Source organism: Haliotis rufescens, unplaced genomic scaffold (genome assembly GCF_023055435.1).
Source record: "Haliotis rufescens isolate VD_foot unplaced genomic scaffold, xgHalRufe1.0.p SCAF_9, whole genome shotgun sequence".
Taxonomy (NCBI): domain Eukaryota; kingdom Metazoa; phylum Mollusca; class Gastropoda; order Lepetellida; family Haliotidae; genus Haliotis; species Haliotis rufescens.
The window spans coordinates 40,351,548-40,374,449 of NW_025964383.1; the positions used below are offsets into that span (position 1 = coordinate 40,351,548).

At 39.3% G+C, this 22,902-nt stretch overlaps 1 protein-coding gene and 1 long non-coding RNA gene across 2 annotated transcripts; both read left to right on the forward strand.

The window, feature by feature from the left end:
• Window positions 1–1,515: 1,515 nt before the first annotated feature.
• Window positions 1,516–12,519, forward strand: LOC124113590. Its single transcript, XM_046474021.2, has 4 exons — window positions 1,516–1,731; window positions 9,058–9,255; window positions 10,689–10,931; window positions 12,145–12,519. The coding sequence occupies exons 1-4, from the start codon at window positions 1,539–1,541 to the stop codon at window positions 12,378–12,380; spliced, it is 870 nt and encodes a 289-aa protein (XP_046329977.1). The 5' UTR covers window positions 1,516–1,538; the 3' UTR covers window positions 12,381–12,519.
• A 990-nt stretch (window positions 12,520–13,509) lies between these two features.
• LOC125377552 lies at window positions 13,510–17,942 on the forward strand. Its single transcript, XR_007219703.1, has 3 exons — window positions 13,510–14,033; window positions 16,532–16,628; window positions 17,397–17,942. It is a non-coding gene; the product is annotated as an uncharacterized LOC125377552 (long non-coding RNA).
• Window positions 17,943–22,902: the final 4,960 nt, after the last annotated feature.

Consider the following 22,902-nt stretch of genomic DNA (forward strand, 5'->3'; position numbering starts at 1 on the left):
TACTAATGTTCCAGTAGTTGCTCCTATTGTTCACAAACATCAATCGTGCTGCATTTTGTTTCTTCTGAATAATTTATTAATCATCCTCCACAAACATTAATCGTGTTGACAGCTCGCACCTTAGGCCTCGGTAAATCTAACATTTATTTCAATTTCAATGCGTCTTCCCTGATAATCATTCAGTTGGAGTTGAAGACCTGGGAAGCTTGGTCCTAGAACTTTTATGACCGAGAACCCCTAAAAACTCAGTGAATGGTCCATTAACTAATATACACCCGATAAACATCAAACAGGAACAACTGATAAAGCTGTAACGTGTTCAGAATGCAGCGGCGAGAATTATTGATGGATATAAGAAATGATTCCACTGTACACCAGTCTTGGCATAACATGATGGATTTAGAATTCGATCAACATATTTATTCAATCATGATGTATACAAAATGTACCTCCTTTTGACATTGTGATTTCCAAAACGTCCTGTCCAAACTGAAATCGGACAGACGGGCGTAGAACGGAGCCCAAACGTATATGTCCTATACGTTGTATATTTGTTCGTCTTGGAGTTCCTGTTCAAAAGTTAAATCGAAACGCGATACTATTAATAATGTGTTTGTCATTAAGAACTCAGTTTATTGCCATCGGTTCTGTAACATAAAAGGATCACTGCACTTAAAGTAGGACAATCATCATCGAATGCGTGTGTTATTGATGCGATATTTCTGCATGGAGAACGCTCGGTTGACGAAGGTCGGGTGTTGTTCGTGAATATGTTTTTAAATAAAATAATTAAGGTTCGGTAATTGATGAACAATTCGGCATTGAATTTGAACAGACAAATGGAAAATATATTTTGATGATTGATTTGTTCTGTGGAATCGGAATGAAGACGATTTACAGTGTTTGGTGGATATTTTACAGATACTCTATCCAAGTTTAACTTTACTTAAGAGATGAGCGATAAAAATCTATCGTGTCTAGATGTAATGGTTACAAGATCAAACAATAATATTGAAATAGATGCACTTTATATTGGAAACCAACCGATTACATTAGCTCATAATCGAAATCAATATGCAGTGTCCTTCAAGACGTGTCACAGTCGTTCCGATGCTTAATAAGCTTTTTAAGTACTTCGAAATGTATCTAAATCGAGATAAAAACATGGAGTGTCTAGATAAGAATATTGGTTCCCAACTACCTGTGTTTTCGCAAGTGGCGACAAAATGGACAGCGCAGTTAGGCTCGTCGACCTAGCCATCCAAACCTAAATCCCACCCCTGATGTAATGGCCGACTGCAACAGAACAGAATGTGTCCAATTGATGTTGGAGACAGAAAGGACTGTTTGCTGGGCACTCGCAATTTTATTGTATTCTGTTCAAAGCAGACATGTAATTTGAAACATACAGCTGGTAGTGTTTCATGAATTATACATTCTGATATCGAACACACCGTTTCTTGGATTGGCTTCCCAGGCTTGTGTTCTATTGTTCCTTGCCTTGTTTCGTGGACAAATGCACCTGATAGTCTTGAAATATGTATGCTGAGCGGCAGGAAAACTTCGGCTTTGTATCGCCTCTCAGCAGATATCAGGTTCCAATGCTGGATCACCTGGGCTTAACAGGCATCGTTCTCACTGGCTTTGTGGATGCTGAAGACAAGATGTCGCTTCATGTACTCGCCAGTCTGACATTCTGTCTTAGTGTTTCGAGACTGCAGTACACACATGGTGAGTATTGTTCTGTTTGGGGGTGTACAAAAACAAAATGTTTTTCTTTGAAAATTAAATAGCCATTCGTATCACATTACTGGGATTTAATTATGGTTAATTAATTAGGAATGTTAGCTTTGATCACGAGTTCGTTGTTCCTGCTTATGATGTGTTAGTGAATTGAGTAATATATTTCCTCATAGGCATTTAGTCCGAAAGAAATCCAGCATCTGAACAAAATGCAACTAAAACTTACTATCAGCTTCTTGAGGTGACTGATTACCCGATACATATAAAAAATACTGAATGGGCTATACGTGTAATACCAATGTTGTAAAACGGGTGAATACCTCTTGTGTCTGACGAGTGAAATTGGCATTACACGGATACGAGTTTATCTATAACGTTTATAAGTTTTTAAAACATGATTTTCCGTCATAATGTATGAATACAATATTACATATCTACATCAGACAGACAGACAGATAGATATTTTTATTCATGAAAAAGACTTGGGCTTCAGCCCACCGTCTAGCAGATACAACCAAATTATATATTCACAATGGAGGGTGGACACGATTTCATATTTACCGTGAGCAGGATTTAATATATTTAGAAATGTATAACAGTTGTGTTTTACAACTTGTTTGTAGCAGGCTAACTAGTTTTAATTCAGATGGCATTTCCCAATAGTATTTATGTATATATCTTACTCTGATATCTTTATATTTGGGACATATTAATCGAAAATGATTCTCATCTTCAAGTACGTTAACTCTTCTAGCTTGACAATAATCACAATATCTAAGAGCTTTGATAATGTTGTGATATCGTCCAACTTCTATTTTTAACTTATGACTCGATATTCTAATCATTGTTACATATTTTCGTAGACCCTGTGGTAAAATATTGAGATATAGCTCATAACCAAAGGTTTCTTTAAGATTTCTGTATAACATCAACTTTATACTATTATTTAGGTCTGAGTTCCATTTTTGTATATAATTATCAATAAGTCTTTGTTTAAACAAAGAGACAAATAACATAGGATTTATGGACCAAGGATGTAACCACACATATGTAAAACCATTTGTACACAACATATCTTTTACATACCGTGCCCAATTTTTCACACCTTTATCACAATGCTGCAAACAAATATCACATGCCACCTGTAATATACAATTACAAGTATTATTTGATTTAAACCGGTACTTCAAAATTCTACAAAATCTATTGATGTAAATAGGATACAGACCTAGTTCTCCATCTTCTGCAATATTACATGCCTTTGAATGTACATTTAATTCTTTCTTACAGAATTAAAGATGCACCCGTTCAATATCAGGTGCGTTTACCGTACACCATACCTCACAACCATAGCACATCGTAGATGTAACGAAAGAATCAAATTATTGGAGTAGTTCCTTGGGTGTAAAATTATAGTTTCTAATATTTGATAACAATACACTCATAGCTTTTAAGCCTTTCCCAGCTAATGTTTTGTAACACAACGAAAATGATCCAGTACTTGTAAAGACGTTTTCTAAGTAGCAAAACTGTTTTACCACTTCAAGCTGTTCATCATTTAAAAACCATTCTTCATTTTGTTGTAAATTCCCTCTTTCCCTAAATACCATTACCTTCGTTTTATCGACGTTTATGTGTAATCCCCATTCTTTACAGTAATTTTGTAAGCTATTTATTAACATTTGGAGCCCATTTGGTGTTTCAGATAAGATAACCATATCATCAGCAAGTAATATCATAAATAGGTTAACATGATTAATCAACAATCCTGCATCTATATTTTCTTGGAGTTTGAGTTCAAGGTCTTCCAAGCAGAGAAAAGAGCATAGGCGACATCACCTCCCCTTGTTTAATCATTGTACAATCCAATCGAGCTCAACAGAAAAAATACTTTAAAATACAGTAAAAGTTGACGCGTATGAAGTCAATACCATACAACGGCGTACCTGTAGTATTTAGCACCACAAGCGTTACAAACACGTCACAATACCCAATGACGTAATTAGTGAAATGTTGTTGCAAGATACACTGGCGAAGCAATGCCGTGTGACGTCAGCCTAGCAAGCGAGTTGCTGTGGTTTAAGAGTATGCATAAGATCGTCTCAGTGATCTGTCATCTCTCCACTAAATTTCATTGAATAAGCTAAGCGTTGTTGAGATTTTTAAATGCGTGTTAGTGACGACAGAGCGTAAGCCCGGGCTTTGCCATTAAACACTGTGTAATACCTGCCTATTGTTATCAATCAGTAATAACATATTTCCTAATTAATAACTGCAACTTGACTGAGTTCAATGCACCTGAAGAGACAATGGACAAAAAGAAAACTTAAAATCGATAAAATAATTAAAATATATGTCAGAATTCTCTTCGTAGCGATACAGGAATCCTCCATATGATGGATACACAATGTATTTAGAAAGTGGTCACATCCACAAATGTCATATGTGGAATAAAACTGTTTTAGTAAAGTATAAATTCTAGTATTTTTGGGGTTGAGCCCCATCCGGGATTCGAACCCACATTCTCAGAGTGAGGCACCTCACCTAACCGCCAGCACACAAAGTACCCACTAAGCCACCGATCGCGAGGGGTCCACAAACATGAAAGTCCAACAATTGGTCGGTCTAGGTTACTTACGTTGTGTACCCCTCTGACCCTCTGAGTGAGTGAGTATGATTTTACGCCGCATTTAGCAATATTCCAGCAATATCACGGCGGAGGAAACCAGAAATGGGCTTCACACATTGTACCCATGTCGGGAATCGAACCCGGGTCTTCGGCGTGACGAGCGAACGCTTAAACCACTAGGCTACCCGACCGCCCCTCTGACCCTCTGAAAAGTGTAAATTGGCACGGCTCCCATGGCCGAAAGCTATGAATACACCATGTCAGTTAGAAAGTGATAAAATGTAACAAATGTTATATATATACATACATATACAGTAAAGTTCACATTGTAGGACTTTTTAGTCCCATCCGGGATTCGAACCCTAACTCTTTCCATATTTGAACCACATCGAACATTTATGGGGTGATAGACAGACACTGACACAGCTGCGAGTTGCACTATGACCAGGCAACTGTATAAAAACATCTTTGGAACCATCTAAAAACTAATATATTTTGACCAGTGTAAGTGGCCCACCAGTCGCTATGGTCCTATTCCTTGCTTCATTGTTTCCACGGGCAGGGGATGTTAGGCAGTACTTGACACCGACGGTCCTCTTGCACAAAGCGATCTTAGCGCTACAATTATTGTAAATCCTTAAGATCACGATCTTAGGCTCAGGCTGCAATCGTCATCCACTTGCACGAAGCGATTGTAGGCTAAGATCATTGTAAGCTACAATCGAAACTTACAATTGGTCCGGACCAATCTTAAGTAACTCAGATCGTTGTAGTCCCTGTATATACTTGACAAAATGGCGTGCAAGGCTTGGTCTGTTTCACATAAATATTCTGCTTTATATTCAAACATATTTATTTTGTTAACCTTTATAATTCGAATCAACACTTTAACTTTAAGTTTAACAACATGAAGAACGCACTACATATTTAACGTCATAAATATCGTTAATTACCATAGTTAAACACGTTACTATTGAGTCGATAGCTAAAAAGAATATCCCCATCTGCCTCACCAATGAAAGAAACGTGAAACAACATACCTTTTCGCTAAACAAGGGAAGGATAAAAACCTAAGTCGTCCCGCAAGTGATTTGTAACGTCCGTGAATTTTTCGATAAATCAAGGGCAGCTAATCTTAGTTTATACTCTGATGGGAGTGGTTTCCCTTTGTATAAGCCCGTAGAGTAAAATCTTCCTTACCCAGTGTATCAATGTTGTTGAATCACTGAGCTCCCCTTATATTTCTTTTGGGTCACATCCGTGTCAGTTATTTTGTCTTTAGTTTATCATTAATTTAATCTAGCTGAAGAGCAAATCATACATGTTTAAATCTAAATTCAAACGGGACGGGGACGAGCGGTTAAATATCAGACTTTCAAAGAAAACAAATACAAGTATTCATCAAACAAATATAATGATGAAACGTTTGAATATTTTGCAAAGTATCCCATAAATAGCAAAAATAAAATTCACATTTAAAAGAAATACAAATTAATACCCAGTGGATATATATAAACAATTGCTTTCTCGAAACATTATTCATTGTTCTTATTTCCCGTCTGTGCGTTTTTGAAAGTTTTGAAATGGTAGTCGTAACATCCTTTGTTGTAGCAACGAAACGAAAACATGAAGGATATATTTAGGATTTTACGAAAAGCTCGCCCTTAGATTATGATGATCATGCATTTACACGTTATGGTTTTATTATTTATTATCATTTTCATAATAATTGTGTCACTAAATATTGTATTTATTCGTATTTAAATACTTGGAATAAAAACATGAGTAGGTATTTCTCTTGTTAAAATAGAAAACAATTCCTTAACCATGACACTATAAATGCCAACAAGAATATATGCCTTCAATAATTGGGACCTTTCTTGAAACTGTGCAAAGTGCGTTGGAGGGAGGTACGTGTTGCGTGTCGTTACCGGTTCCACTTGTTGTATGCGCAGCAAACTATGCGCGTTTGCAGACAACTGTAGACAGGAGTCGAGTTTAGAATATTCGTACCTCCACCGTTGAAGATGTCCATCTAAGGTAAGATCGCGAGCTTAACTCCAAGCCGTCTTACAATCGCGCTAAGATCGGTTTGTGTGAGTGGAATAGGACAATTAAATGTTGATTGTAGCCGCCTAAGATCGATTGTAATTAAGATTGTTCTGTGCAAGTGTGCCCAGATGTCCTTGGTCTTTGACTTTTGACATGTGAGGTGAGGTGAAATTGGGTTTACGTAGCGTCAAATAAAGCGACGTGCATGCAGATCTGTGTGTATGTGTGTGTGGCTGCTTATACTAGTCCGGACTGATGCCGATTTATAGTGCTAGCACATTGAGATACCATGCCGCAGATTAGCATGAATACCCTACTCAGACACAGTATACTGACTCCGAGCCGACCAGTTCTTGTTTTAGCCCCTTTATGCCGAATACGAGACAGGATAACAGCAAGTACCATCTTTTAACGTCTTTTAGTATGATCGAACCCCGGGCGGACGCTCTACCACTAGACCACGGAGGCGGTCCTTTTCACATGTTATATCCAGATCAGCTTCATGTGTCAACTGTGACAGTGTGTGTAAACATCCAGCTGCTTTCTGTTAATCACTTAATTGATTCAAACGTGCTTTAAATGGTATTCATAATAATAGTTCCATTTACAATGGGCAAGATTCCATTCACCAAGTGAATGATAAGGCTCTACATTAACACTATCTAATCAATGGACCAGTGTGCATTCGATTTTAATTCTCAGCTTCCTGGGGTGTTTACAACCCATGTTGTTTGTGATACCGTATCATACTACCGGGTACCCATTCCCTGCTGGGTGAACAGAGGCATATGTCGAGCAAAGTCACTTGCCTAAAGAGACATTGCAGGTGCTGCACGTGCTTCAGTGGCGAACTGAGAAGTCCAAGAAACTCTCAGGAGTCAAGCTGCCAAAAGCGATAACCACGACCAACGTTGCTTAAGTTCACCTGATTTGTGACCTGTGTGCTGTACACAGGACCAGGTATTTTTCATGGGTCATGACAACATCTCCAAAATATTACTTATTTGTAAAATTGGTAAAGGATAAACGCCAGATAAATCGTCTCCATTATACGATGACAGATTCCATTGAGCGTAAACGCAAATCATGTCTCAGCTTCCCGGATCAAATAGATCACAAGAAGGCAATGCAAACGATCAGTCGTGAAACACGTACGATTCGGAAAAACGCACCCAGGGCATTAACAAAAGGGTCATGGAGCTGCACGTATTGCACGTGCAGCAGCACTTTGAACGGTATTGAAGTGCAAGCTTTTTGATTGCCTGGCATCTGCGTCAATCGAACAGTGACAGTTCAACAACATGGCAAGATTAACAGAAGTGCAAAGAACCAACGTCATTGGCCACTTGAAGGCAGGGGAATCCCGATCAGCTGTAGCCGGGGTTTTCGATGTAGCGCCCAGCACCATCACAAGGCTGTGGGATCAGTTGTAACAGTATCGGTCAATACGTGATCGGCCAAGGTCGGGACGACCAAGAATAACCACCCCGCCCCGCTACATCCGTCTGCGCCACCTACGTGAAAGAACGACCACAGCCACCTCAACTGTATCCTAAATAATCGGACTGCGCAGGCATCTCTGACCAGACCGTACGAAACCGTTTAAAAACAGCAGGTCTACGAGTAAGACGTCCTGTTCGACGCGTCATATTGAGTCGATAACGTCGTGAACAACGACTGCATTGGTGTCGTCAACACAGGGTATAGCGATGGAGAGAGGGAGAGATGTCTGGTTCAGCGACGAATCAAGATTTCTTCTCCGTCGAGGGGATGGAAGAGCACGGGTCTGAGAACGGGTCGGGGAGAACGTTACGCCGGAAACTGGGTACAGGACAGAAAGTGGACAGGTTTGGTAGAGGTAGCGTTATGATGTAGGCGGGACAGGCTTGGTCAATATTCAGGGCAATCTTAGGGCTCAACGATACAACAAACGAAATTCTCCTACCACACGTCCCTCCAATTGCAGCCATCGGCAACGGTGTATTCCAGCAGGACAACGCTCGACCGCATACAGCACGGATCACAAGAGCCTGTTTACACAACAACAACGTTGATGTTCGCCCCTGGCCCCCCAGACCCCGGTTTTGAACCCGATGGAGCACCTGTTGGATGAATTGTATAGACGGCTACGCCGACGTCAACCACAGCCCCAGACGTTGCAGGAGTTGGCTTCCATTCCCTAGGATGTGATTCGCATACTTGTCTCTTCCATGGGCAGGAGATGTGAGGCCGACACCTTGGACATTACCTATGTACCGATAACTGAGATGACTACAATCACCAAGTGTTCTCTCGACACAACATTTTGGCTCAATACCTTGTACGGTTCCTCGTATAAATGTATTTTCGTACCCTCACACAAATCTCGCTGTGCGTTTTTTGAAAGAGTATATATCTGGTGTAATAAACTCAAAAGGTTCCTCAAAGTCACATCTCGAGTTCGTTATTCACATAACCAGTGACATATACTCGCTGTACCACACAAGAGTTTTACATTATTGTTCGTTATTGCTGAGTATTCGTTAGGTCAGTTTTATATAAATTTAACTGCTCATCATGATCAGTCTCTCGAAATTGAAAACGATCATTTTATTTCTCTTGCCGATAGTTTTAGTCTCTACCTTTCCTTGTAGGTGAAAGCATTGCGTTTGGCAAACTTGCCAAACAAAGGAATAATTATCCTGGATATCCTGCGAGCCGGGCCATCAATCCAGTCTACTGGAGAACAGGGTCGTTAACACACTATGGCAACCCATCCTGGTGGGAGGTGGACCTGAGGGGCTACTACAGTATCAGCAACATCACCCTCACAGCAGCAGACAATGGATGGAGTAAGGAACCGACAAGTTGATATTCTTGAGAGTTGGCGGGGATTTTTGTCAGGGACAGAATACTTTTTCGGTGGATATTTCAAAACCACCATTCACGTCATAACATGAGGAAGCGATATTCCTTCAAAGCGTTTTCTATCTGGTCATCCAAAATTTCCATCGAACATTTTTTCACACCACACACCACTACATATCACTAACTACACCATCACACATCACACATCACAGACGCCACACCAACACACATCACATCACACCACACCATCACAGAACAAATCTACACACATATCACACACCGCCACAAAACACACCACATGGTCATACAACACACAACACACCACCACATACCAATAACTACACCATCACACATCACACACAGCACACCATCGCACCACACTACCACACAGACTAAATTAACACACATTACACACCACCACTAAAAGCACACCACACCGTCATACAACGCAACACAACACAACACCACACACAACACATACCACAAAACACACTTCAACACCACCATATACCTCACTACACACCACAACTCAAAAACACACACACATTCACAATAACTTTCAAGAATATCAAATGGTTGGCTTCGTTGTCATCTCTCTCTTTCAGTATCAAAATATTCACTCGGTTAATGACTCAAAACACTTTTTCAGTTTGCATACAATGCCATAGCCATAGTACACTAGTATATCCCCCAGTGTATCGGTGTCAAATTTGTGAATATGGTGTCATTGCATTGAAGTTTACAAGTAAAATAACATAAGCCATAGGCTCAATATCCTAATTGTAAGAGAACATGGGTGGCCAGTCGTCTATGCTTCCCTTGGACAGCTAAGAAACCTATGATCTGATCGTTGGTTCTTATCCTGGATCACCCCGATTATCTTTCCAGGTTTGTCAGCACCATACCCGAGCTCTTGGGTTTGCCAAAAGTGATAAGCGTCTAAGACCTGTATAGTTTGGGCTTTACCCCCACATTAAGCTGACGTGGTGTGATATATCTAGAAAAAGAAAACAGCGTTACAACTATCCCCAGACATGGGGCACATTAGAAATTTGTTTGTTCATATGGTAGTGAATAAGAAGAGATAGGCACATGGACCACGTTATGTCATCACTGAGAAAACATGTCCCCATTGCAGACACAATGTATGCACCAAGTAAAATAACATGGAACAAGGGCCTTACAGAATCATATACGGCACCAATTTTCGAACTCAGTCATGACAAGTACCCTTCAAATAACCTTGCAATGTTTCATTTATGGAAGATTAGTAGTTTCTGACTATTTCACACAGTATGCACGGAGTTGAAAGAGAAACGGACGGACGGACGGACGGACGAACTCCCTTCCTATATATAATAATGTTCAATGTTTTAAGTTGACTAAAAAGTGGATTTGTGTCATTTGAATTTTGCAGATATGCACATGGCAAATGCCTACGTGGAAGTTATGGACAAAGATATCAGCCTCTGCTCTGATGTCCAGGTGGAGTGGTGTGGGAATGTGTCCAGCACCGTTGCCAGTGGGGAGAAGTTCACCTTCACCTGCAATGCTACATTTCCCATCCGCTTCGTCCGTGTCACAAGACGATCTACAGGAAATGTTCTTTTGAGTATCGGCCAAGTTGATGTTCAAGGTGTCGGGGCTACAAAGCGATACCGTGAGTATGCTGCTTGTAGATTGAGAGCGTAGCCCTGTTGCCTTCACAATTTGCACACATTTACAACACACTACGTGACCAGAATTCACGATGCTAAGCACAGCATTCCCAGAGTGGCATTGTTTTGCTATGCTAAAGTATTCTGATCTAACAGCTCCAACCTGGTTCTTCCTTGATTCTCAAGTGATCTCAGTTTTATACTCAATGTAAACCTACATTTCTCTGGAGAATGTTCAATATCCCATCCTACATTCTTGATCTACTCACATGCTTCAATTTTCAAAAGCACGACTTCACTGAGAGCCACAATCAACCACCGTGCTTGTTGCTAACCATGGGCTCTTGTCCACCAGTTCAGTTTGTAATCATAAATGTCATTTCATTTAATGATGTCAATGGAAACCCGTTTTATCAAATTCCTTAAAATCAGATCTTAGTTTTCGCTACCGCTAAACAAAGATCTGAGGACATCCCTTTACGGGTGACGTCAGAACGACCTATCGCGAATTTTGACCGACCAGTGAAATGACCGACAAGAAATCGTCAATAGCCAATCAGAAGGCAACTTTCTCGAGCTTTACGACACTAGTTTCAAACTGGCGACCACGCTTCGAAACATATTTTGACGTATTCTCGATTAAAATAAATTAAAACTGATAAGAAAATAGTCTGGAAAGGCTTATGGATGGCCTAGATTGTATGGATATAATCATAAAACCCGTAACTGTCGTTCGGAATACCTCGTGTTAAGTATTTCGTGGTTGCATGATTAGAAAACACATTCCGACTGTCACTTTCATGATCTGGAAAGCGACGCTCTGGTTGGTTGGATGAAAGGTCGTTCTGACGTGACCCTAAATGGGATGTCCTCAGATCTTTGTTTAGCGACAGCGAGAACTAAGATCTCATTTTAATGAGATTGCCGTTTTATCAGACTTATCTACAAACTTAGTTTTGGTCGCATAAGGCTTTCATGACTACACTCAAGCAGCCAATCGTGATGTGAACCATGTGCAATAATTATTATTCAGTCAAAGCAGACATTTATAAACCAAGGATAATAATTATATACAATGAAGTAACCATACAACACTGGTTCTACCCTCTTTGTACAACACAAACGGTAATATTACAAATCAGAATGATAATAAATGCAGATAGGGGGTTATACGGTGAGCACAATTTCTAACCCTCGCCTCCATCTTCTCGCTAGGTTCCTACTACACACCCACAACAAACAGGAAGGTGTCGATCCCATCCTTCACTACATCAGCCGTAACAGCTGGCGATTGCGGCATCCTTTGTCACCAAAACCATTCATGTATCGACTTCAGCTACAGCACAACTGCATCGACTGAAGCGAACTGTCTGCTATCCAACAAGGAAGTGCCTCAGAATTCTGTGGCAAGCAATGCCTGGACCATGTACACCCTGGACAACTGCCTGTAAACACCCAACTCAAACTGGAACCCTGGACCGAAACTTGGAATCTGACTGGAAGTGGACACGAGTAATGAAAACAAAACACTATTACTATTTATACTGTTATCAAGAGGATTAAAATAAAATGTGCATGCGCACGAATCAGCACATTTGTATTATCATTGCTGGAGCAGAAATACATTTTCAAATTCTGTTCGTTTTAACATTGAGATATAAGAGCCGGACAACTATCCATTGTAGGGAACCTGCACTCTCGCGGTAACCCGGAGTTGCCATGTCATTAACTCGACATTCAATTTGCAACAAATGCTTTCGTATTGCGGATCACTAATCTTTTCACAATCCGTCATACAACGTACGACATTAAAGTACAATGTTATGGCGAATGACGAGCTTTTCGTCATTCTCCGTTCGAATGTATTCTAAAGCTGTAATTTGAATGACGAAAACAATGAAACATTTCGTCATTCGAATGGATGTTAATGTATGTTGAATGACGAATAAAAATGGCAAATAACGATTAACATGCCAGCTGTCCACAGTCACTGTATAATTGTACAGAACTGTATAAGTAAGAACATCACTTCCAAAAGAAAATCACACCCTTAAGAATATATACAGTAAACTAACGAACTCAAAGGGACCAATATATTTTGTTCGTTATAACCGGAGTTCGTTATAAGCGTAAATGACCGGGACCGAACCCAATTCAAAACGGCACTAAACATATCAATACTTTCTGTTTAAACTATATATCCACATAAAGCACGAGCGACGTTTAACAAGCAGGACCCTGTTCCTGACCCGCGTGGTGTTAATATTTCACACTTACTGCAATATATACTACCCCAGAGACGGTTAACATAGCACTTAGCACTTTTTTCATAACGGCTCTCTGAGACAACAGAGTTGGTTGGTTTGTTTATTGTTTAACGCCGCACTCAGCAATAGTCTGTAAATAATCGAGTCCGGACCAGACGGTCCAGTTATTAATATCATGAGCATCGATCGACGCAATCGGGATCGATTACATGTATCAACCAAGTCAGCGAGCCTGACCACCCGGTCCGGTTAGTGGCCTCTTACTACAAGCACTGTCGCCTTTTACAGCCAGCATGGTTGCTGAAGATTAATTCTACTCCGGATCTTCACGGTTCTAAAACAACGGAGACCCTATTGTGTCACGACTACAGTTCAACCAATGAGAGGCTAGCTACTATCACAAGCACTCACCTGTTGGGGTCTCGTACTTACAACCTCTGTGTTGTAAACAAATATGACAGCTTACATGTCAATGTATGGCATTTATGATACATATATCCATTCTCAGACTACTAAGGTTCGTTATAAGACATCAATAGCGGTAATCGTATCTTGGTGGCTGTAAATAACAATGAGTTGGTGCGACAGTCGATTTTGACAAATTTATGTCAACAAGGATATTACAATACATAATCCAGATATACAAAGAATACTTATATATGAAACTGGTGTGAATTTAATCCCTATTTCAGTACCCGTCGGCATAATATTCTACCCAGAAGGCGGGATTTGTCTCTATATTATTCTACCAAGTAGGCGGGACCTGACCGTATGTCATTCTACCCAGACAAAGTTGGGGTCTCGAACTTACAACCTCTGTGTTGCATCATACTTTGTGTGAGTATCAAAACTGGTTTTCTGTATATATACCGATATGTTTCCAGACAGTGAGAGAAAGAATGCCGAAAAGGCAATTACAGAGAGGACAGGCATTCCACTATATCAACTGTTTTCAATGTTTTGAAAAATATCGAGAGTGGATATGAAATTGAGCCCAAGACGAAGTTGACTTTGGATGACATAAGGCGACTTGGTATATTGGCGTCAATAACAGTTCTTGTTTCTAAAGAAGCAAAATAAGAATTTGCATGCAGTGGCTGGGCAGAAAATATGAGGAATTCTATCACCACTCCTAATGCATGAAGAGCAAGAACGACGTTTGAATTGTTATTTGGAGCATAGAATTGTCAAATGGGACAATGTTATTTTCACACATGTACCCAAGGGCTTAGGAAAGAGTTGGGGTCATATATCCTATTAGACCTAACCTAAGTAATCGTAATGGGCCCCCAAGGGCTAAGGATAGAGTTGGGATTACATACCCTACCCTACCTGACCTAACCTTAGTTATCGTAATGGGCCCCCAAGGGCTAAGGATAGAGTTGGATCACATACCCTACCAGACCTAACCTTAGATATCGTAATGGGCCCCCAAGGGCTACGGATAGAGTTGGGGTCACCTATCCTACCAGACTTAACCTGAGGGCTCCCAAGGGCTAAGGTTAGAGTTGGGTGACATGCCCTACCAGACCTAACCTTAGTTATTGTAATGGACCCCCAAGGGCTAAGCTTGAGGATAGAGTTGGGATCACATATCCTACCAGACCTAAGCTTAGTTATCGTAATGGGCCCCCAAGGACTAAGGATAGAGTTGGGATCACATATCCTACCAGACCTAACCTTAGTTATCGTAATGGGCCCCCATGGGCTAAGGATAGAGTTGGGATCACATATCCTACCAGACCTAACCTTAGTTATCGTAATGGGCCCCCAAGGGCTATGGATAGAGTTGGGATCACATATCCTACCAGACCTAACCTTAGTTATCGTAATGGGCCCCCAAGGGCTAATGATAGAGTTGGGATCACATATCCTACCAGACCTAACCTTAGTTATCGTAATGGGCCCCCAAGGACTAAGGATAGAGTTGGGATCACATATCCTACCAGACCTTACCTTAGTTATCGAAATGGGCCCCCAAGGGCTATGGATAGAGTTGGGATCACATATCCTACCAGACCTAACCTTAGTTATCGTAATGGGCCCCCAAGGACTAAGGATAGAGTTGGGATCACATATCCTACCAGACCTAACCTTAGTTATCGTAATGGGCCCCCAAGGGCTATGGATAGAGTGGGATCACATATCCTACCAGACCTTACCTTAGTTATCGAAATGGGCCCCCAAGGGCTATGGATAGAGTTGGGATCACATATCCTACCAGACCTAACCTTAGTTATCGTAATGGGCCCCCAAGGACTAAGGATAGAGTTGGGATCACATATCCTACCAGACCTTACCTTAGTTATCGAAATGGGCCCCCAAGGGCTATGGATAGAGTTGGGATCACATATCCTACCAGACCTAACCTTAGTTATCGTAATGGGCCCCCAAGGACTAAGGATAGAGTTGGGATCACATATCCTACCAGACCTTACCTTAGTTAACCAAATGGGCCCCCAAGGGCTATGGATAGAGTTGGGATCACATATCCTACCAGACCTAACCTTAGTTATCGTAAAGGGTACCCACGGGCTAAGGATAGAATTGGAGTCACATATCCTACCTGACCTAACCTTAGACCACATATCCTACCAGACCTAACCTTAGTTATCGTAATGGGCTCCCAAGGGCTAAGGATAGAGTTGGAGTCACATACCCTACCAGAACTAAGCTTAGTTATCGTAATGGGCTCCCAGGCAATCTAGTGATTCTTATTATCAGCAAAGATCCATGCCCTCAGAGTATGACAACAACCTAGTCTGACCACCCGATTCATTAGTTGATTAGTGTTTGGATGTTGTTTTGTCGTTGTGTGTGTGTGTATGTATGAGTGTATTTAACTTAAATCATGAATCTTATACTTGTTTCTCTGTGCTTTTACAATGTAACCCAAATTTCCTTGGAAATAATAAAGTATTATCTTATTCATATCATTTCAAGTGTCATATTAAGGTTAGATATCTGTCAAAACAGTGCCATGGAAAAGCCAAACAAATAGCCTAGAAATAAAAGTAAATACTGCACTGCATTAATCTGCATTTCAAGAAAATTTAGCAATAATTCATGGAATGATATTGACTTGGTGAGGATCTTTCTGCATTGTCGAACAAGTTATTCCCTATGTAATGTATGTGTTGAATGACCCTGACTTTGTTGTCAAAATATTGTTTTGACATTTGTTAAATATGGGGATAAATGTTATCTCTGAATGTTTGACATTAATTATTATAATTAGGGCAATTCTAAGTCACAACTGGGGTCTTTTCATTTGAATCAAATGTACAACATGTACAGTTTGGACATTTCTGTGATGTGAATGCTTATGTTTGTAGAATGTCCGGATGAAAAACAAGAGGCAGTCATCTGTGCAGCATCAATGCAAAGAAAGACCATAGAAGAGAAGCAATGAGGAACAAGAGAAGAGCAACAGTGAGTGGAAAATATTTTGAAATTATTCTGTTTGGTTCATATGGATATTTTGCAAATATTTCTTCAGTTTGTTTCTTATCGCTGTGGGCATAGATGTCCTATTATCTAAGGCACTACAATTTGCTGTGCAGAGTTGCATCTCTTGGGCTTAGCAGAAACATATAGTCATGGGTTTAAATTCTGGTTCTCCCCGATTATGTTGCTAGGTTTGTAAGCGTTATACACATGCTCGTGGGATTCATCAAATACCCGCATCACTTAGGGCTTTCTTCCCACATCAAGCTAACAGGCGGTGATATATCTGGAATACTGTTCAAAGCAGTGTTAAACCCAACTCACTTATTTAACACTGCATCCAGCAACAGATTGGCTATATGACAAGGATTGTAAATATATATTTTCCTATGTTGATGAGTTGAAACAATCACTAAATGACATCTCTTAAAAAGATTCCCAGCAGTCTATGCTTGCCATACAAGCCTAATATATAGATCAGGTAGTGATCGAGTAGGCTCATTGATCGCATGTAATCATACCACAATGATGTGGGATATTGTCCATAACAGTTATCATCGGTTTGTCTGGACCGAGTTCATAACATTAATCACTGGTTTGTCTGGTTGAGATTTGAGATCTGATTATCTTAAATGTTTGGCAAATAACAAGACTCACATATGATAACTTTAGTGATTTTGCTGCCTTCTATCTGTAAGTACATGTGGCAACAATTCTTTTTGATTGCTAAAATTTGTGTACATAATGCTGCAGAAACTGAAGTCCTGCTTGAGAACCCTGGATGAGTACTCCAGGTGGACAATCTGGAAGGACCAGACAAGGGAGTCAGATATCAGAGGTGATTTGCAGACAGCGATGACGAGGGTCCTGTGTTTCAATGGAGGCCGACCGAGAAGTTGTATGCCAAATGGTACTGGGACACACAAAGCCTGGTCTGGCTAATGTGAGAAGACCAATCAATGCCAAGCTGGAGTGGGATCCTTCCAGGACATTCAAGAAATTCTTGTCATATGGTTAACACTTGAAAGGAATGATAAATGGGATTTATTGTCTTTCAATGTGGACCCAAACACCAAATGGAAAGTTCACAATTCTACTAACACAATGCAGCAGAGATAGTCCAACTGGCATACCCTCATCCTGGTTCCTGTTCATCCATGGCAATATAGAAAGAAAAGGAGGATTGAGGGAAAGTAAGTTCTCTGAACTGGTGAACATTATCCGTAGGTACTGACAAGCGAACAGTTATCACACTCTGTTATGAGTATTGAAGAATAGGATGAAATTGCAAACTGCATCAGGAACCATCATGTGAACACTGTTCAATGTGCGATGTACTATATATAGGCATATGAATAAAAGAAATTGATAATTTGATTGTTGCTTATGTTTCATTTGCCAGCTGTGTAAATGGGGATGTTTCATGATTTTGCCTCAGTTTAATAGCCACACTTATCTTATGAAACCATGCATTGCTTGGGCATCGCAGGAATTCTACCAAAGGACTGCATATTTGGTTTATGTGCTGGATAGCTCTTTGAAATGTTCTTGAAATATTTATCACTGATATTGAAGGTCAAATTCACACTCAAAAGTGATAACTCATGAAGGGTTGAAGTGTAAGATCAAGGCAATAGTGAAGGGGTCATTCATAAAGTGTTTCTGCAACTAAAACTAAAATGCCTATTTCTGGAGATATTTGTGAAGTATTAAGCACGTAGTTGTTATATTATTTGAATACACATATATGAGCAGTGGTTACAACTCCAGTGTCAAATTAACTCTCAAACTCTTTTAATAAAAGAATTCACAGTAACTGAGGAAGAGCTCACTGTAGTACCATAAAACTAGGGTGAGGCAAATTTCAATGAAGTTAGCATTTTTGATATAACAAGTACATGTACCGTTACTAATAGTCTTATTATCATCTCACTAGGACCAAAGGCCCAAGTGAGCACATTGTCAATGCCTTTTTCTTTTTCTCAGTACAAGCTGGAAGTCTGGACATGAAATTTATGGATATCATTATACGAGAACTGATGTTTGTTCATTAAATACCATTAACATTTGAAAAGAACAATATATGAAATTGAACAATTGTCTTCTCCAAAAATGTTTTTGGAGGATATTTACCATTAAAGGAACACAGAATATTACAACAGCTATCTGTTATGCACATGCTAACATTATTTACCAGAAAAAAAGACATAAAGAAAATTTGCATCCGGAAACCTACCAGATGCCTTCAGCAACCTTCAAATTTCTTGGTATTTTCAAGATAATTTTTTATGTGTTTCACACTTAAGTGAACAAAATGCACCCCCCAAAATTTTGACATTTTTTTGGGAACGTTTCCCGAAGGTATCCGGGCCGGATCGAAAATGGGTAGGTATCTGGAAGGTTTCCAGAAGACGGAAACCTACACTTGTTTTGCTGTGGTGATGTAACGTTTTACCCGCGGTGGACCAATATAAGTACTGCGAGACATAATACTCAGGTACTACCAGGTGGATTAGATGATGATGACGTTTACATAATACCTGATGGGTATTACAGTGTATGCTCACTCAATGATGAATTTTTTAAGCCTTTGGGATTTAGTCTCACACAAAATGACTCGAATGGGATGCTGATTTTAAACTCTGGAGAAAAGAGTTTAATGCTTGCCATGAACGTGGCAGATACACATGGACTTGTAAACTCCGGAGTAGGAATAATGACAATCATAAATCCCAACAAACACGACATGGAACTAAATTACCTGATTTAGTTCCCTATAAAGAGTTGTCCATCCATCTTGATGAGATCAGTACAACGGATGATATTCAACTAGAAAGTCCTTCAACTCTGCTGAGAGCTATTCCAATCAAAGATGAAAAATATAATAGCGGTAGAACCGAATCTTTCTCATCATTACAATATGAAAAATTAAAGCAGGGTATTATTTTAGATCTCAAAATTTCTGTATTAGATCCTGGATCACATAACCTTAGACAATGTAATACAATTGCGCTTTCCGTCCTTGGACACACAGAAGGATATGGTAAACCCAGTACCGATGGCAAGTTTTACGCTTTACACTTACAAGATAATGTATACAAGTGGAAAGAAGTTACATTCACAGGTAATCTAGGAGATTTAAGTGATGTCGACGTTAGTAGACTCCATAAAAACACTTCATACAATCTTACTCGCAACGGTGATAATAAATGGACTATGGTCGAAGAAAAAATCGAGTGACTATTGAATATCGTCATTACCCCACCATATGTGATGATGGGTAAGGCACATAATTTAACTGAGATAATAAATAGTGGGATCGTACTCGGGGCTTATATGCCATCAAAACAAAAAGAGTGTGTTAGTCTCTCCCCTTCCAGAAAACCCAGGTCATATGTTATTGAGTCGTCCGGCATAAAAAAATGTTAGTTTAAATTTGGTTACTGAATTCAATGATATAAAACAGGACTTGAGTGCAATACATAATCCTTCTACGCTTATTATTGAAGTCTTGTTTGGGGATGCATCAGAAGATGCCTTCGAGATATTACCAGGTCTATCAATTAAATGGTTAAAAAAACATGAGCGTCGACGTTGTAGTATTATTTATGTTGGAGCATCACACGTTTCAACCCTTTAGGGGGTCCAAATTATTAGAGGTGATAGCATTTCTCTTACTAAGATATTTATGCCGTATAATATACATTTAATAAGGTTGATACTCTCAAAACATTGAAGCAAGTCAAATTAAAGACTATTACTTGATACAATAATATGCACTATGGGTTTATATCCGGCACTCGATGAAGCATCTGAAAAGATGGATACTGTTGATGGATTTCGATTACATCAAATAAGCGACATAAAACATCAAATAGAGAAGGAGAGGGAGTTGAGACTTGGATTGTATAAAAAGTATCGCAGAGCCGTGAATGGTCTCAGTGGAGTTGACACTGCGCTTGTAACAGCTGGCATGTGACTCATTGTAGCCAGTGTTGGTTTATTATCAACTATAATTGCTACGCCTATTGTACTTGGTATGGAAGTAGCTGCTGGAGTCTCAGGACTGGCTGGAATAACGATAAAATTTATTTCTCGTAAGTTGCAAAAGAAAGCATTAAAACATGATAATATTAGGATACTCGCCTAAGGAAAGTTGAACAGCATTGAGGATCATATTTCAACAGCACTGGCTGATTGTAAGATATCCGAGGATTAGATTCGTTTAGTGCTGTCAGAACTCACCAAATACAACGTAATGAAGCAGGAGATTCGATCAAATTCTCGTAAGACCAGTGGTATTAGTGAAGACAAGAAAAAAGTTCATAGAACAGGGGAGACAACAAGCGTGTCAATTATTCCGTGCCAAAACCAAAGAACTGGTTGGAGATTACAAATAGATTGCTTGATCACATTTAAATGAATGCTTACATAACCAAATACGGTCATCAATTGTTCCTTTCCAATTTTGAAAAAGAGTAATAGTCTGCTCTCCTAGTAAAACACAAGAAAAAATACCCATATATACAAAATATACAATTTTGTATATTTGATATTTCCAAAATATATAATTTTGTATAGTTGGTATTTCCAAAACTCTACAATTTTGTATATATGGATAGATTTTACCACTGCTTCATTGAATTGTTTGAACTTGTAAGATTGTTTCTTGTGGTTTGAAACTAATGTTACCGAACAGTATTTTTGCACGTGACAATAATACGTTAATACTAATTTATTATGGCAACTATATTTGGAGTGTTATGAAATAATTTTTAGTTCTTTATGTTGACAGCATTTTACATAAGAAATAGAACATTTGCGCAGATTTTAGTAACAGATAATATAAATAATACCGCTGTCTTAATTAGATCGCGGTTTGAAAAAGCACTGTTTGTATAACGAAAGGCTGCTGCTGTTTTAATTAGGTCGGAGTTAGAAAAGCACTGTTTGTTTAACGAAAGGCTGCCGCTGTATAAACTTAATTGGGGTTAGAAAAGCACTGTTTGTACAACGAAAGGCTGCCGCTGTCTTAACTAAATCGGGGTTAGAAAAAACACTGTTTGTATAGTGAATGACAGAAGCTGTCTTAAATAAATCGGGGTTAGAAAAGCACTGGTTGTATTACGAGAGGATGTCGCTGTCTAAACTAGAATAACCACTAAACGGAATAGCAAGAGAGTAGCCTTTTAGCGATTGTCACGATCATTGCAAAATAATACATAAAAACCCCATGAATTTAAAATTGTACAAGGAAACATATATAGGAAACACATCGTTGGAACAAAAATCCTATTATATTACGTTCACGACATTAGTTCTGGAGTTTTCGAAGTAAAATTTAATATATATGTTTCTGTGATTTCATGTAATGGTGATTCTAAATATGAAATATTGGTTGATATTGTTTGTCAAACAGTTGTACACACCGTCCATTGTGATACTTCTACTTAAGGATGTTTGTTTAGTCAATTGGCATGCGTTCATTGTAAACAAGGATCATTAGTGTGAAAGGATTACTAAGTTTGTCATCCAGTATTATGCACTTCCACGATTAGCATAATTAGAACAGAGTTTGTAATTAGGTACATCCGGACTCCAGTTAATCAAGGCAGCTACATCAGTTGAGAGTGTGAGCAACTTGAGAAGAGGCGAGCAACTCAATGTGATTAATGAATTAGTGGAATTTTAATAAATAAACGAACGCCTGTCCCCAAAATACATTCGAACATTGAACACGCACAATCGCAGATTTCTATGGTACATTTGAGGGTGAACGTGAACGAAGCCGTGCAGGATGCCTAACAGCGATTTGTCTTCAGAACACACAGTGAGCTCAGGTGAGTTTATTAATGATGATATTTTTATTCATTCATATATATGGCGATCACGAGCGCTGACACTATATGTGTTCGCAATAGAACATTTGGAAGACTAGACACATATTGATTCACTATATGACTACATCAAATCCAGTATTTGTTTAATGCAACAGGTTTAAAGCATTCAAAATTGTGCATTATTATAAAATACAATGTGTGTCGCTTCGTCTCCCATGTAAAATACATTAATTATTTGTTTTAAATATAATTTAATATTACTATGAGTTTTACGTTATAACTTAAATTATGGAGTCTTGCATGTCGAGCCAACTAACTATTGTACATATTATACACATTGGAATTTCTGTTTACTGTGTTTGCGGTGGGGTCCAGACAATTCCCCAAAGGGACAATTCCAAATACTACTGCGTAAAATA

Excerpts from the sequence above, each read along its gene's own strand:
- LOC124113590 (XM_046474021.2), top strand. The coding sequence starts at position 1,539 with ATGTATGCTGAGCGGCAGGAAAACTTCGGCTTTGTATCGCCTCTCAGC. Across the intron at positions 1,732-9,057 it reads GAGACTGCAGTACACACATG|GTGAAAGCATTGCGTTTGGC; the intron begins GTGAGTATTGTT and ends CTTTCCTTGTAG. Across the intron at positions 10,932-12,144 it reads CGGGGCTACAAAGCGATACC|GTTCCTACTACACACCCACA; the intron begins GTGAGTATGCTG and ends TCTTCTCGCTAG.